We start from the raw sequence: 14,837 nt of genomic DNA, 5'->3' as shown, positions 1-14,837 counted from the left end.
AGAAGGTAAACGAATGGCTCACGTAGATTTCTTTCCGCGGAATCCTATAGATATTGATCATAGTATAATTAACAAAGTCAAAGAAAAGAAGTTAATGTGGCCGAAATCTCAGAAGATTGGCTGTTAGCTAAATAATGTCGGGATCCTCATATTTCAGAAATCGTCACTAAATTGCAAAATGATGAGCTCGCGGAAGATGTCGCAAATGTGTATGAATTATGATCTGGTACCCTTTATCGTAAAATACAAAGAAAAGGCAGAACTCTCTGCTTGCCCATTGTCCCAAGAGGCGTTAGGTGATCTGTTATTAACCATGTGCACCAGTCAACTATGCACTTAGGTTAGGATAAAACGCTTGAGAAGCTGTACGAGTATTACTGGTTCGAAGGAATGGCGAAATATGTTCGTAAATTCGTAGAGAACTGTCATGTTTGTCAAGTTTCGAAGGCAAGTTCAGGTAAATTACAAACTGAATTACATCCTATACCTAAGACCAGCATACCTTGGCATACAGTTCACATGGACATAACGGGCAAACTAAGCAGTAAAAGTGATTCGAAAGAATATGTCATTGTTTTGGTCGACGTCTTCACATATCGTATATCTGCATCATACTCGTAAAATAGATTCCCTTAGTACCGTTAAAACACTTAAGTCTGCTATATTTTTATTCGGCGGTCCTTGCCGGATAATAGCGAATCAAGAGAGATGTTTTTACTGGCAAAGAATTCCAAGATTTCTGTCAAGGTAAACACTAAACTTCACTTAATCTCAACTGGTGCGAGTAGGGCCAACGGACAGGTAGAGCATATTATGGGTACGTTGAAACTTATGTTCACAAAAAGTAGATATCTCCGATGTAAGACAGCAGGCAATGGAGAACATAGAAATTAGTGCTAGGTACGATAAAGGTGGATTTGACAAAACTAAAGCTAAAGTAGTTAGGTTTAATCTTGGTGATTTCGTATTACGCAAAAACGAGAAAATAAAATCAATCTAATTTAGATCCAAAATTTAAGGGCCCGTTTGTAATAGCTAAAATACTGGAAGGAGATAGGTACGTTTCGAAAACAATAGACAGTGAACGATCCTATAAATACAGTCACGACAGATTGAGAAAAATGCCAGATAGTTGTATTCCCGCTGAGTTGGGTGTCTGTAGCGATGGCGAGAACAGTGACCATGGCGATATGAGTACCCCGATCTCGGAGGATCATAAGCATAATGACCATAACATCTAGCCGAGTATGTTATGAAGCTTGGTAAGGTCGCGTGTGATGGGTTCACATGCACCATGAGTGATAATGCTATGAAGCTTGTTAAGATCGTGTGATGGGATCACATGCACCATGAGTGATAATGCTATGAACCTTGATGAGGTAGTGTGATGGGTTCACATGCACCCGGGGCGACAATGCATTCAAACGCACGACCTGTGTGGTCGTGCGATCCAGAAAAACGAGATTCATTTGGGTGCGAAATCGATAATGGCCCATCAGGCCATTGCGATCAAACTGATAACCCGCAGGATGCAACTAGCATTTTGAATACTAATCATGTTGCTACTAATTTGTATTCTTCTATTCCTTTTGTTACCAAATCACCGAACAAAATTTGCTGTTGAACTGGACCCTTGGTTTATTTGGACATTTAACTAAATTGTAAACAACGTTAATTGTATCGAGTCTAATGTGGGAAAACCCAATATTTTAGTTACACCCGAGGACGTATGATCGTCAGGATGGCCGTGTCGGAGATGAAAGGACACCGCGGCCTTTCTTTGGAATTCTTCGGAAAAACTTCAATATTTTAGCCTCTATAACTTAGCTCGATTATAATTGTTCGAGATTTGTGATAATGAGCTTGGGCTCGAGGCGACAACAAATCGCTGAACGTAGCCGCGGTCACGGAATGAACGTTTTTACCTAACATAGGAATGGAGTAATTTTATAGCTCTCCTTAAAAGAAATAGTTGTAGCGGCACTCGACAGTAAACATTACAACGGTTTCTGTCCCGTAGCTCGCTATACGCAGACTCTATTCTCCGGGTAAGATGATGACCAAATGTCGATGCATCTCCACATTACATGTGCAGCTAGCCTGAGGAGCCGCTATCAATCTTAGGATTTAGTTAACTAAAGTCCTTCAAACAGACAAACAGTCTTTGTCCCAACTACGGGAAGATAGGGGAAGTCTGCTTTTCTCACGAACGATGCTTCCCGCCAGCAACTTTCCCTCAAGGGCGGCTAGCATCCTTTTCTAACCACAAACATGGAAATTGACCAACTAGCAGTAACGCCAATTTCCCTCACTTTCCGGACGAAGGCTTTCCTCGACGAATCCGATGATCTCGTGTCCTTATACACACCCCATCATAGTTTTCCTCTGCAGCATCATCGCGACGGAAAGTCATTCTCTCGTGAGGTCGTATTAGCGAGTTACTTAGCGTCTTTGCGCTCGGTGAATATTTACGTTTTAACAAAGAGCTAGTTTAGTAATACTTGAATCGTAGACAAGTAAATCGAGTCCAACTTAGACTTTGGAAGAAAGTTTGAAAGAAAGTTTGTTATCCCGTTGACCGCGGATTCATTATCGAAATTAAGATCATTGTCATTAGTGTTTAATCACCGGGGTTACTTGTCAATTCTGGAATATTCACACTTGTACTAATAATTATATTTGCACTAGTCAATGTCTTCTCTATTGTATAACAACAATGTGTAATCCAAATGAAAATTCGTTTCACACTCCTAACCCTAATAATAATGTGAACCCGATATATATATGTCGGGTTAACATTAGAATTTAGGGCGCGTAACGATTCTTCGTTTGAATTTGCCATCGTTTTACAAAGCAGAGATTATATTTACGCGTATATATCAGGCCTGTAAGTATGAAACCGGAATTTGCCTAGCTGATAATGTAGTTACCACTAAACTGCGTCATTGATGCCAAAAGTCTTTGTTGACATCTCACAAACATTTTCGACTCAGAACAATACAAGTTTCATACAACAGCATAGTTTGTAATAGCGTTGAACGTGTCAAATTTTGTGCCTGGAAACTACGATTTGCGGATAGCATTGGTTTTCTGTTACCATTTGAAGAAAACTGCTGCAGAATCGCATCGAATGCTTGTCGAAGCTTACGGTGAGCATGCTCTTGGTAAATCACAGTGCTTTGAGTGGTTTAAAAAATTCAGAAGTGGCAATTGTGACGTGAGGAACGAAGAACGTGGAAGACCACCGAAAAAGTTTCAAGACAGTGAATTGCAAGCATTGTTGGATGAGGATGACGCTCAAACGCAACAACAACTCGCTGATCAATTAAACGTGACACGAGAAGCCGTCTCCATACGTTTGAAAGCCATGGGAAAGATCCAGAAGGTGGGAAAATGGGTTCCACATGAACTGAATGAAAGACAGCAAGAAAACCGAAAAACCACTTGCGAAATGCTGCTCGCCAGATACAAAAGAAAATCATTTCTCCACCGAATTGTGACTGGCGATGAAAAGTGGATATATTTTGAGAATAATTTTAGGCATAAAAATACGATTGCTGAGACGCTCGGTATACTGCTCGATGTGTCACTCTCCAAGGCGATACACGAATCATATCTGATGGAAATTTTTCTCGCTGTACGATTGCATTTGTTTGTTATATGCTCGTTGGAAGCATCGAGAAGGTTCCAATCGTCGTTGCTAGGCAGTTTCTGCCAAAAGTTTGATGTATACTCGTTGAAATTTCCAAACGCCGTTGCTAGGCAGTTTCTGTCTGGAATTTGATTATTAATACAACGTATGCCCCATTATATCGACACCTCCAAAGTACAATCCCATGTGGCCAGGCCCGTTCTTGAGGCCGTGTACGCCACAACCACATATCTAGGGAGAACCATACAACCGCTCCACACCTTCGTCAGGCAAAACGTTTATCCCGTGACCGTGGCTACGTTCGGCGACCAGTTGTCACCTCGAACCCAATTTCGCTATCACAAATCTCGAACAATTACAATCAGATGGAATGACAACAATTGCTTGATTACAGCTATGATAAAATCTAAGCTAAAGCATTAAAGGACTTTTCCCAAAGTTGCAAAGGGAAGGCTCCGGTTTTCCTCTCATCTCCGACATATATATATAACACATATAACATATGCAAAAAATGACAATACAGATTATAAAATATTAAAATGTAACGGTATAGGTATTTGTAACAATTACATATTTAGCTATAAAATTACTCACAGCCAGTGATCTTCGTTAGATGTTTTCTTTTTAATCGACTCGTATCTTCTTGCTTATATAATTTTAATCGACGATTATAATAAAAATACATAATTATAATATTAGCAATTATGTATACCTATACATATATAACAGAAATCAGTGGTATTGTGCTTAGCGTATTGTCACGTAAATTTAAGGGTAGGTTGATGAAATAAAGTAGCTGAGTCGTAACACAACTACTGTCTTTATTTTCTAGCACAAGTTTATCATACACTGATCGGAGAGATGTTCACTGTTCGATGGTTTTTTCTATTTCTCTCAGGTGTTCTCGTCTCATTACGGAGGAAAGCTCGGTGTGGGTGTGCCCTTTTTAATTAACAACGCGGATTCGCTGTTCGCACCTTCCGTTAGGAAAAGTGAGGGTAACGATCCACGATGCCAATTGGTTATAAGTCATGTTAATAAATGAAGATAGGAGGAGAAAGCCTCCTACCAACGTGGCTAGTAGGTAATATTGTTTATGGGAAAAACCAGCTTTTTCGTTAGTCAAGTATTGGATTTTTCTCATTAGGAAACTCCCTGCTTTCCCCGTAATTAGTAAGGACGTATAACAACCTAAGGGCTGTTTCAAGGACCACCCATAAACAGATAACACAGAAATAATAAACTTAAAAAGTTTAAGTGACTGAGGATACGGGGTGAAACCCGCACACATCCGGCCTCTGATATAAATTGACGTTACAGATTCGACGTTTCAAGATCTGCATAAAGAATGCAACTCGATTTCGATCACGTTATCAATTACATTGTCTGTTTTGTCGCGTTTCTGCATATAATATAGCAAGTATTGTTACGCGACAACATAGCGAGGTTCGTGAACCCAGAAAGATTCTGAAACGTTTTTACGACGCGGCGCAGCGCTATCGAAATTCAGAATACATCTTTAGACAGGCATATCGTACATTTCGATAAACTTCGACATTTGGGTGTATTTAAGACGCAAATTATATTAGCATATCTACATTCTTCGGGACTTCGTCGAATAGATCGGGACAGTGAAGCATCAAAGAAAGCATACTAACTGGGAAAAAGTTAATTTTGTAGATTCCTTTCGGGAATCGACTTTGTGCTTGTGCAAAATTTCTTCCAACTTGATAAAAATTAGAATTTAACAAAATCATCATGTCTTGGCTAATGATAGAGACGATTGGATTTATTGTCACTGTATTCGTCCTGCTTTATTACTATTCTATGATAAAGTTAAACTACTGGCGAAAACGTGGTGTCAAAGGACCAAAGCCTCTTCCATTTTTGGGTAATTTCAAGGATGTGCTTCTGGGAAAGGATTCGACTACGGACTGTTTCCAAAAAGCCTACAATGAATTTAGAGATGAACCGATGGTTGGAGTCTACGGAGGTCACGAACCGCTGTTAGTATTAAGAGATCTGGATTTGATCAAGGATGTTCTTATTAAAGATTTTAACAAGTTTGCTCAAAGAACGCATGGCGCCGTACGAGAGGTATATGTATTAACATTTTATGTTTTACTGAAACAAATCATTAATTTTATTATTATTATGATAATTGATATATACATCTTATGAAGTAATTGAAATTTTACGTGCTATATTATAATTGGGTTTATTGGAAAATTGCTCATTCTAATAAAGCTGTTGTAGCTATTAAATAAATTTTGTTAGAAGTTCCAGAATGAACAAATAAAAATAGTCAAATATACAGTATGTTTGATAGCTAGTGAAACAAATTTTGGAAAAACAAACCAAAGTAAGACAAAAGTTCGGAATATTAAAACCGTATTTGAAACTTTTATTGTTTCAATGTTTTGTTCAATTTTTCCGGTCTTATTTCTTGCAATCGCTCTAAGTCATATGAAAAATAGAGACTAAGATATGAGCTGAATTACATAATAATAGCCTATGGACAGGCAAGGAAATCATAAATTCGATATGTGAAGTTTCATAGCGTAACTGTACTTTTATTCCGTGTTATTTGCCAAAGTTGATTGGCTTTATTAGCTAAAATATTGAGGTATTTTATTCTTATATTTATTGGTATTTATTACGCTTCGCAATACTTGTATTGATAGAAATCACGTTCAATTGCTATAACACCTGCAGCTATTATTGTGTGAGCCATTTATTCACAGCTTGAATGAGTTGGCGTTCACGTTGTTTTAAATTAGAACGAAATGAAATAAAATTTTCCACACAAATTGAAATACATCATTATTTTTAAAAATAAGCTATTGGTAAATAAGATACAAAGTTCAATATTTTTTTTTACGTGTGATTATACTTTATCTGTTATGACCCGTTGATTGCAAATTCCCTACCTTATAGTCAGAAATGCGACTATAATGATTTTTTACATTCTGTTTTTAAGCGAATCTTTATTTGTTAGATATATTAGCTTGTTATAAATTGTAAATTCCACATATTTATTATTATGTTTTGCTACGAAATGATGAATAAGTGAAAACAAATGATGTGTTTGTTCATATTAACGATACGAATAAACAACTTTTGAATACGTAATGTGCAAAGATACGTAAATTAAATAGTAGCTTCAAAGAGAAAAAATTTCCCACCACTGAATTTAGAATTCAGTATTTACAAATGAATACACATTCACTATATTATTTTTAACAAATTATTGGTGTTATACATTATTTTTAACAATTATTCGTATTAGCATTTATATATATTGTAATATTATTACTTTATAGTAAAAAAGTATTATCCAAGTACATGTACCCAGAAATCGGAAGCAGTTAGGTACTATAATTGAAACCACTATTTGACATTTAAAACAATTACTACACTTATATCAAAGTTGTATAATGAAATTACTTAAAATTTTAATGCAAATAATTATTTTTGTCAAAACATTCATTAATCTATCGTAATCTAAATTAAATAATCTAAATTCAAGCTATCAACAACTCAAGGTTTTTGGACCTTATTAGATACTAGTCTGTATCTTTGTAGATATTAAACTTTGTATATGTGCGTTTGTTGAAATTCTTGTAATAACGACGAACCGGACATATCTACTTATACGAAATTTATCAATTGCGACATTGTTATGATGTTGGTTCGTCTATTACATAACGTCAACTAAATATCAATATCTTATGTAAGAGTATCTTCTTTAACCATAATAGGTACATTTTATCGTTTATTTACAAAAGTGCAAAATCTATAAAAGTACAAAATGCTTCTTATTGTTAGCAAAAATTAACGAAGACTTACCTTTAATTTTGATTTTGATTCAACCTATAATTTTTTATAATTTATAGTATCAAATGGGAATGTCCGATTATACCAGAATCATTTTAATTCTTGTCGTAATCGCGTTACTTATGGTACCGAGTTCTGTTCGAGCAGCCGAGCTAAACGGACGTGTAAAACAGTGCTTCAATGGCAAAGGCAGAGAACACGAGAAAACAAGAAAAACCTAAATAAACTTACAAAGGAATTAACGAATAAAATAAGGGAACATCATAATAACGAATTCTCAAAATTCATCGAATCACTATCCGCGCATGAGAATACCAACTACTCCCTATGGAAAGTCACTAACAAAGTTAAGAAAACAATAAAATCAATCCCAGCAATCAGAAAAATGGACAACACATGGGCCAGAAGCAACGAAGAGCAGGCAGAAGAATTTTCGAAGCACCTACAAAATATATTTTCACCGTACGAAATTAATAACAGCATCCCCAGATGGCAAACAAATGAAGAAGTGGAAAATGCCAGCAACACAACTGATAAATGCTGCACCATACTCAGCACAACAGCGCAAGAAGTTACAAACTTAATTAAGGCAACAAAGACAAGTAAAGCACCAGGATTTGACTTGATCAATGGAAAAATCTTAAAAAACCTTCCCTCAAAGGCAATAAGACTAACAACGATAATATTCAACGCAATTCTAAGAATACAGTACTTACCTGCACTATGGAAAATAGCACAGATCATAATGTTACCCAAACCAAACAAAAATCCACATCTAACTGCATCCTACAGGCCAATATCATTATTACCTGCGTTTTCCAAATTACTAGAAAAAATAATATATAACCGCCTAAAACCAACAATAGAAAAAGAAAAACTAATACCGGACCATCAATTTGGATTCAGGAATAAACACTCCACAATAGAGCAAATGCACAGGCTAGTCAACGAAATAATACTAGCACTAGAAAACAAACAATACTGTACAGCCCTCTTTATGGACATTGAGAAAGCATTTGACAAAATAAACCACGAAAGCCTACTACAAACAATCAGGAAACAATTCCCGGAGCAAATATACCAATTAATAAAACATTACTTAAGCAGCAGAACCTTCGTAATAAAAATCAAGGACACATACTCTGAAGTCAAAGACATCAAGGCAGGGGTTCCGCAAGGAAGAGTCTTAGGACCAATACTATACACACTATACACGGCCAACATACCAACAACTACCAATAGCAAAATACTGACATTCGCGGACGACACAGCCGTACTAGTCAGGCACACTAACCCAGAAACAGCAGTCAAATTACTACAAGAACATATCACAAAAATAGAAAAATAGCTGCAAGATAAACAAATAAAAGCAAACCCCGATAAATGCAACCATATTACATTCACACTGCGAAAACAGACACCAACAAACATCCTACTGAATGGCACGCACATACCGCAAACAAGGCAAGTCATTTGACCTAGGACTCCACCTAGAAACACAACTCACATGGAAACAGCATACTAAATCAATAATAGACAAAATACAGACAACAAGGGGACAAATGCATAGGCTAACAAGTCGAAAATCCAAATTAAGCATAGAAAATAAATTAAAAATATACAGAACGATCATAAAACCAATCTGGACGTACGGAATACCACTATGGGGGACAGCAGCAATGAGCCATATAAACAAAATAGAGACAGTACAAGCTAAAATTCTTAGAAGAATAATAAACGCCCCATGGTACGTTAGAAACGAGGATATACGGACCTGGGAATACCAACGGTCAAAGAGGAAATTAGAAGACACGCAGGAAAATATAAAGAAAGAATAGGAACACGCCCAAATCAGCTAGCTATGGAAACGATCAACACCTCAAACATGGATAGAGGACTGAAAAGGAAACACCCAGCAGACCTCACAAAGGATACAACCCAACAAACACGAAGATGGTATCCCGCTGGGGGTAGCTACCCACATGATAATCAAACAGCTAAAAAATTCTACCAAATGTCCAAACTGGACAAATTGTGAATGTAAATAATTAAATAAAAAAAAAACCTGTGGTACCCGCATTGTAGCCGCTGAGTAGTCGTATAATAATATATTTATTTATATTAACTATAACCTAATTATATAAGTATAATTGTATTAAAATTGTTTCCGGCTTATCTTTCATACCACATATAACAAACAGGTAAAATTCTTATAATTTTACAGGTCGAACCATTATCTGAGCAAATCTTCAGGCTGGAAGCAGAAAGATGGAGACCACTAAGAATCAAACTTTCACCCTTCTTCTCGACAGGAAAGCTAAAGGAAATGTTCCACTTGATGACAGACTGTGCGAACACTTATGACAAGTACCTAGAGAAATTAGCAGAAAAGGGCGAGCCGATTGAATTTCGTGATACTGCCGCGAAATTCACCATTGACGTGATCGCTGCTTGCGCGTTTAGTATTCAAACGAATGCTATAACGGATGAGAACTGTCAGTTTCGTAAAATGGGAAAGAGAGCTCTTGCAGCAAACACCGGACAATTTCTCACGGATAGATTGAGGGAATATCCATTCCTATTCAGAATTTTTGGTCGCTTCTTCACTGATCATGATGTTATTAATTTCTTCGAAACAGCCACCAGAGAAGCTATGGATTACAGAATTCAGAATAATGTTCACACAAAAGATGTTATCGATATTTTGGCAGATTTGAGACAACACCCTGAGAAAATTAACCTTAAAGGTAAGAAAAAAGATTAAAATTGTTTTTGTATAAAAAATTGTATTTTTGTCTTCATCTTCGATAAAAGTTTAAATGCTTTTAAACAAGTTTGCAAATATGTACATAATTATTTATGCAGAATCCATACAAATTTGGTAAAGTATAGAGTAAATGAGACACTGATTTTTTATTATGTGCTAGTATGACTTGAAGTACCTGAAGATTATATAATAAAAACTAAGTTTTAAATTGTGATAATCTTTCATATATTATTGTTTAGAATTAGTATATTATAATATTAATTATAAGAAGAAAAACTGAAAGAGAGAAAGAGAGAGAGAGAGAGGGAGGAAGAGAAAGAAGATGCGAAATATATTTGTCGGATTCACATTATGATTAGGGTTAGGGGCGTGAAACGAATCTTCATTTGGATTACACGTTGTTATTATGAAATAGAGAAGACATTGACTAGCACCAATCTGATTATTACAGAATTTGACAAGTAACCGTGGTAATTAGATACTTGAGGAGCTAATGACAATGATCCTAGGTTCAATAACGAAACCGCGTTTAATGGGATAACAGAATGCGCTTTCTTCCAAAACCCAAGTCGTACTCAACTTGCTTGGCTACGGTGCAAGTATTACTAAACTAACTCTTTGTTAAAACGTGGAATATCCACCGAGCGCAAAGACGCTAAGTAACTCGCTAATACGACCTCACGAGAGAATGACTTTCCGTCGCGATGATGCTGCAGAGGAAAACTATGATGGAGTGTGTATAAGGACACGAGATCATCGGATTCGTCGAGGAAAGCCTTCGTCCGGAAAGTGAGGGAAATTGGCGTTACTGCTAGTTGGTCAATTTCCATGTTTGTGGTTAGAAAAGGATGCTAGCCGCCCTTGAGGGAAAGTTGCTGGCGGGAAGCATCGTTCGTGAGAAAAGCAGACTTCCCCTATCTTCCCGTAGTTGGGACAAAGACTGTTTGTCTGTTTGAAGGACTTTAGTTAACTAAATCCTAAGATTGATAGCGGCTCCTCAGGCTAGCTGCACATGTAATGTGGAGATGCATCGACATTTGGTCATCATCTTACCCGGAGAATAGAGTCTGCGTATAGCGAGCTACGGGACAGAAACCGTTGTAATGTTTACTGTCGAGTGCCGCTACAACTATTTCTTTTTAAGAAGAGCTATACTATTACTCGATACCTTTGTTAGACAAAATATTCATCCAGTTTTTTTTATTATTTAATTTATACTTTACAATTTGTCCAGCTGGTCATTTGGTAAATTTTTCTAACTTAATTGGTAAGTAATATGTGAATGGCTACCCCCAGTGAGATACCATCTTCGAATTTGATTATTTTATTTCTTTAGTGAGGCGAGTGTTTGTTTGTTAGGTTATGTCCTTTGTGAGATCTGTTGGGTGTTTCCTTTTTAATCTTCTTTTTATGCTTGATGTGTCGACCGTTTCCGCTGCCAGCCGGTTCGGGTGCGTTGCTATTTTTTCTCTGTACCTTCTTGCACATCTGCTAATCTCTTCCTTGACCGTTGGTATTCCCAGGTCTTTCCGAATGTCCTCGTTTCTAATGTACCATGGTGCGTTTACTATTGTTCTAAGAATTTTAGCTTGCATTGCCTCTATTTTGGTTGGTGGGTATCTTGAGGTCGCGGTGAATTGTTTCGTTGGTAACATACCAAGGTGTGTCGATTAGGGATCTTAGCGTTTTCGATTGGAAACGTTGAAGTATTTCAATGTTGGAGTTACTTGCTGTTCCCCGTAGTTGGATTTCGTAGGTCCAGACAGGTTTTATTACGGTCTTGTAGAGGCTAATTTTGTTCTGTGTGCTTAGGTTGGAGCGTCGGCCTGTGAGCCAATAGAATTTCTTGAGTTTGTCCTTGAGTTGCTTCGTTTTATCTGAGATATGTTTTTTCCAAGTTAGCCTCCTGTCCAGGGTCATGCCCAGGTATCGGACTGAGTCCCTGCTAGGAACTGTTGCATTGTTGATAGTGACCTGGGGGCAGGTTTGTTTTCGGAGCGTGAAGGTTACATGTGAGGATTTCCTTTCGTTAATTTTGAAGCCCCATTTATGAAACCACTTTTCCATTGAGTCGAGACATCGCTGGAGAGTGGATGAAGCAATTATCGGGTCTGCGTGAGAAGCTAATAGCGCTGTGTCGTCAGCAAATGTTGCTATTGTTATCTCTGTTGATATTGGTAAATCGGCAGTGTAGATGGAGAACAGCAGGGGTCCGAGGACACTGCCATGCCAGATTCTATTGGAAATGTTGTGGAAGTGGTGTCTAAGTATTGACCATGAATTGTCTATTGGTTAGGTAGGACTTTAGGGTGGAGTAGTAGGTGTGTGGTAGGAATTTTTTTAAGTTTGTATAGTAGCCCTTCGTGCCATACTTTGTCGAATGCCTGTTGGCCTAAGAAACATGAAGCTCACCATGAACAATGTCGCGAGAGCCGAGGCGCCGTCAGGTCCATCAATGTGTCGTCGGTCTTTTCAATTGTATAGTTTTGTAGAAATGGCCTACGTGACCCTGACAACGAGCGTCTGCGGAACACGTGCGTGGTGGGCCTAAGAAAAGACAAAGGGTTGCTAGAACAGCCAGAGTGTGAGTTGAGAAATCAGAGAGTGTAAGTGGAGGAGCCGGAGAGTATGAATCTGGAAGTTGAGAGTCGAGTATGATAATAAGACGTACGACGATATTGTAATCGGGTTTTATATTGAGTATCGCCTATTAAACTAAACTTAACTCTAAATAAAACATCATCACTTGTCCTTACTCTAAGACCCATATAAGTTACCACATAAATAAACTCGCTACAATCGAAGTTATTCAGAACAATAGTCAACGCCCCATGGTATGTTAGAAACGAGGATATACGCAAGGACTTGAAAATACCAACGGTTAAAAAAAAAATCGGCAAGTACGCAAGAAAATACAAGGAAAGAACGACAACACATCCAAACCAGCTGGCTGCTAAAACGTGCAAAACCCATATCAAAAGAAGGCTAAGGACAAAACATCTCACCGATCTTGTTAAAGAAATATAATTGACAAACTGTGAAATGGTATCCCGCTGGGGATAGCCATCCACGTGTTATATAGTAATAAAGTGTTAGAAAAATTTACTAAATTTGCTGGACAAATTGTATGCACAAAAAAAAAGAACTTGGGAAAGGCGTACGTGACTATCGTTGGTCATGGACGGCTGCGGAACATGTGCATGTGATGGGAGTGTGAAAACTGTGATAAATGGATGACTCGGTGGGGAAAGTTAGTTAGTTGCGAGTTGTCGATTGTAGTGAGTTGTGAATTGCAAATTGATTAGTTGTACCAATTTAGTTGTTTTAGTTGTATTACATTACTACATTAAGAAATAACTCTAAATAGTCGTACTTTCCTGTTTCATTATTGTAAATAAATTCATCAAATAAATACAGTCACTATAATATATTATTTACAGAAGCGGATAGTTTGTTTCTGGCATCTCAGGCTCAGCTTTTCTTCCTTGCTGGTTTCGGAAATTCCTCATTGACGATCAGCAACGCTTTGTACGAACTTGCATGGAACCAAACAGTTCAAGACAAACTCCGAGAGGAAATCCAAAGTGTCTTAAAGAAATATAATGGGGAGATCACTTATGACGGAATATGCGAAATGAAATATCTAAATGCGTGCCTACTAGGTATATGTAATTCTTACAGTTTTCATTAAAACGTTATTTCATGACGGGGTCTATTACTATTCATTTGAAATTATTTTCAATGCATTGATGCGTAATTTTTAATTCTTAATTTCCAGTTACTAACTAAAATTGAAAAATTATTATCTTTTACAGCCAAGCGTATTCAATATACCTAACTACTGTATATTTATTAATAGAAACTTTAAGAAAGTATCCAGTAATCCAATGGCTGTCAAGAACAGCGATGGAAACCTACACATTCTCAGGAACAAAAGTCACCGTACCAAAGGGTCAACAAATCTTCCTACCTGTTTATGCAATTCAAAAAGACCCAGAAATCTATCCAAATCCGGAAGTGTTCGATCCTGATAGATTTTCCGATGAAAATATTAAGACCAGACATGCAATGGCTCACTTACCATTTGGAGATGGTCCAAGACACTGCAGTGGTAAGAAGCGTTCTTATAAAAAAACTAATAAAATGTTCCTAAATTATGAATTTTGAAATCAATAATTTTCAAATGATCTTAATAATAATAATATCAAATATCTTAATAACAATGTCAAATAATATTTCTTTCAGGCATACGATTGGCAATGAAACAATTGCATGTAGGAATGGTCACCATCGTGTCTAAATTCAAGGTCGAAGTATGTGAGAAGACTCGCAAAGTATATAAACCTGAGAAGAGGCAATTGTTCCTTCTCCAACCCGCTGATGGAATATACCTGAAAATGTCAAAGGTTGCGGCAGCATAAAAACGTTTATGATTATTTAATTTCTAACATATTTTAATGACTAATAAATAGCAGTAATTATTATTATATCCTATATTTCTTTCTTTCCTTCTTTGCTCTGTATATTTATAACTCTTTTGTTATATATTGACGAAGTTGACTGAATAGTAGCGTATCTTGT

General features: G+C 37.0%; 1 protein-coding gene across 1 annotated transcript; it reads left to right on the top strand.

Annotated features, from left to right (window-relative positions):
- The first annotated feature begins 5,229 nt into the window (after positions 1 to 5,229).
- LOC117215180 (cytochrome P450 6B1-like) lies at positions 5,230 to 14,699 on the top strand. The gene is made up of 5 exons (XM_033461594.1): positions 5,230 to 5,749; positions 9,714 to 10,236; positions 13,697 to 13,918; positions 14,116 to 14,367; positions 14,502 to 14,699. Exons 1-5 carry the CDS (start codon positions 5,411 to 5,413, stop codon positions 14,675 to 14,677), a joined length of 1,512 nt encoding a protein of 503 aa, XP_033317485.1. The 5' UTR covers positions 5,230 to 5,410; the 3' UTR covers positions 14,678 to 14,699.
- The last annotated feature ends 138 nt before the right edge of the window (positions 14,700 to 14,837 follow it).

Source organism: Bombus bifarius, unplaced genomic scaffold (assembly GCF_011952205.1).
Source record: "Bombus bifarius isolate JDL3187 unplaced genomic scaffold, Bbif_JDL3187 scf7180000009432, whole genome shotgun sequence".
NCBI lineage: Eukaryota > Metazoa > Arthropoda > Insecta > Hymenoptera > Apidae > Bombus > Bombus bifarius.
The sequence above is the reverse complement of the archived record's forward strand: the minus strand, read 5'-3'. Positions and strand labels throughout refer to the sequence as shown.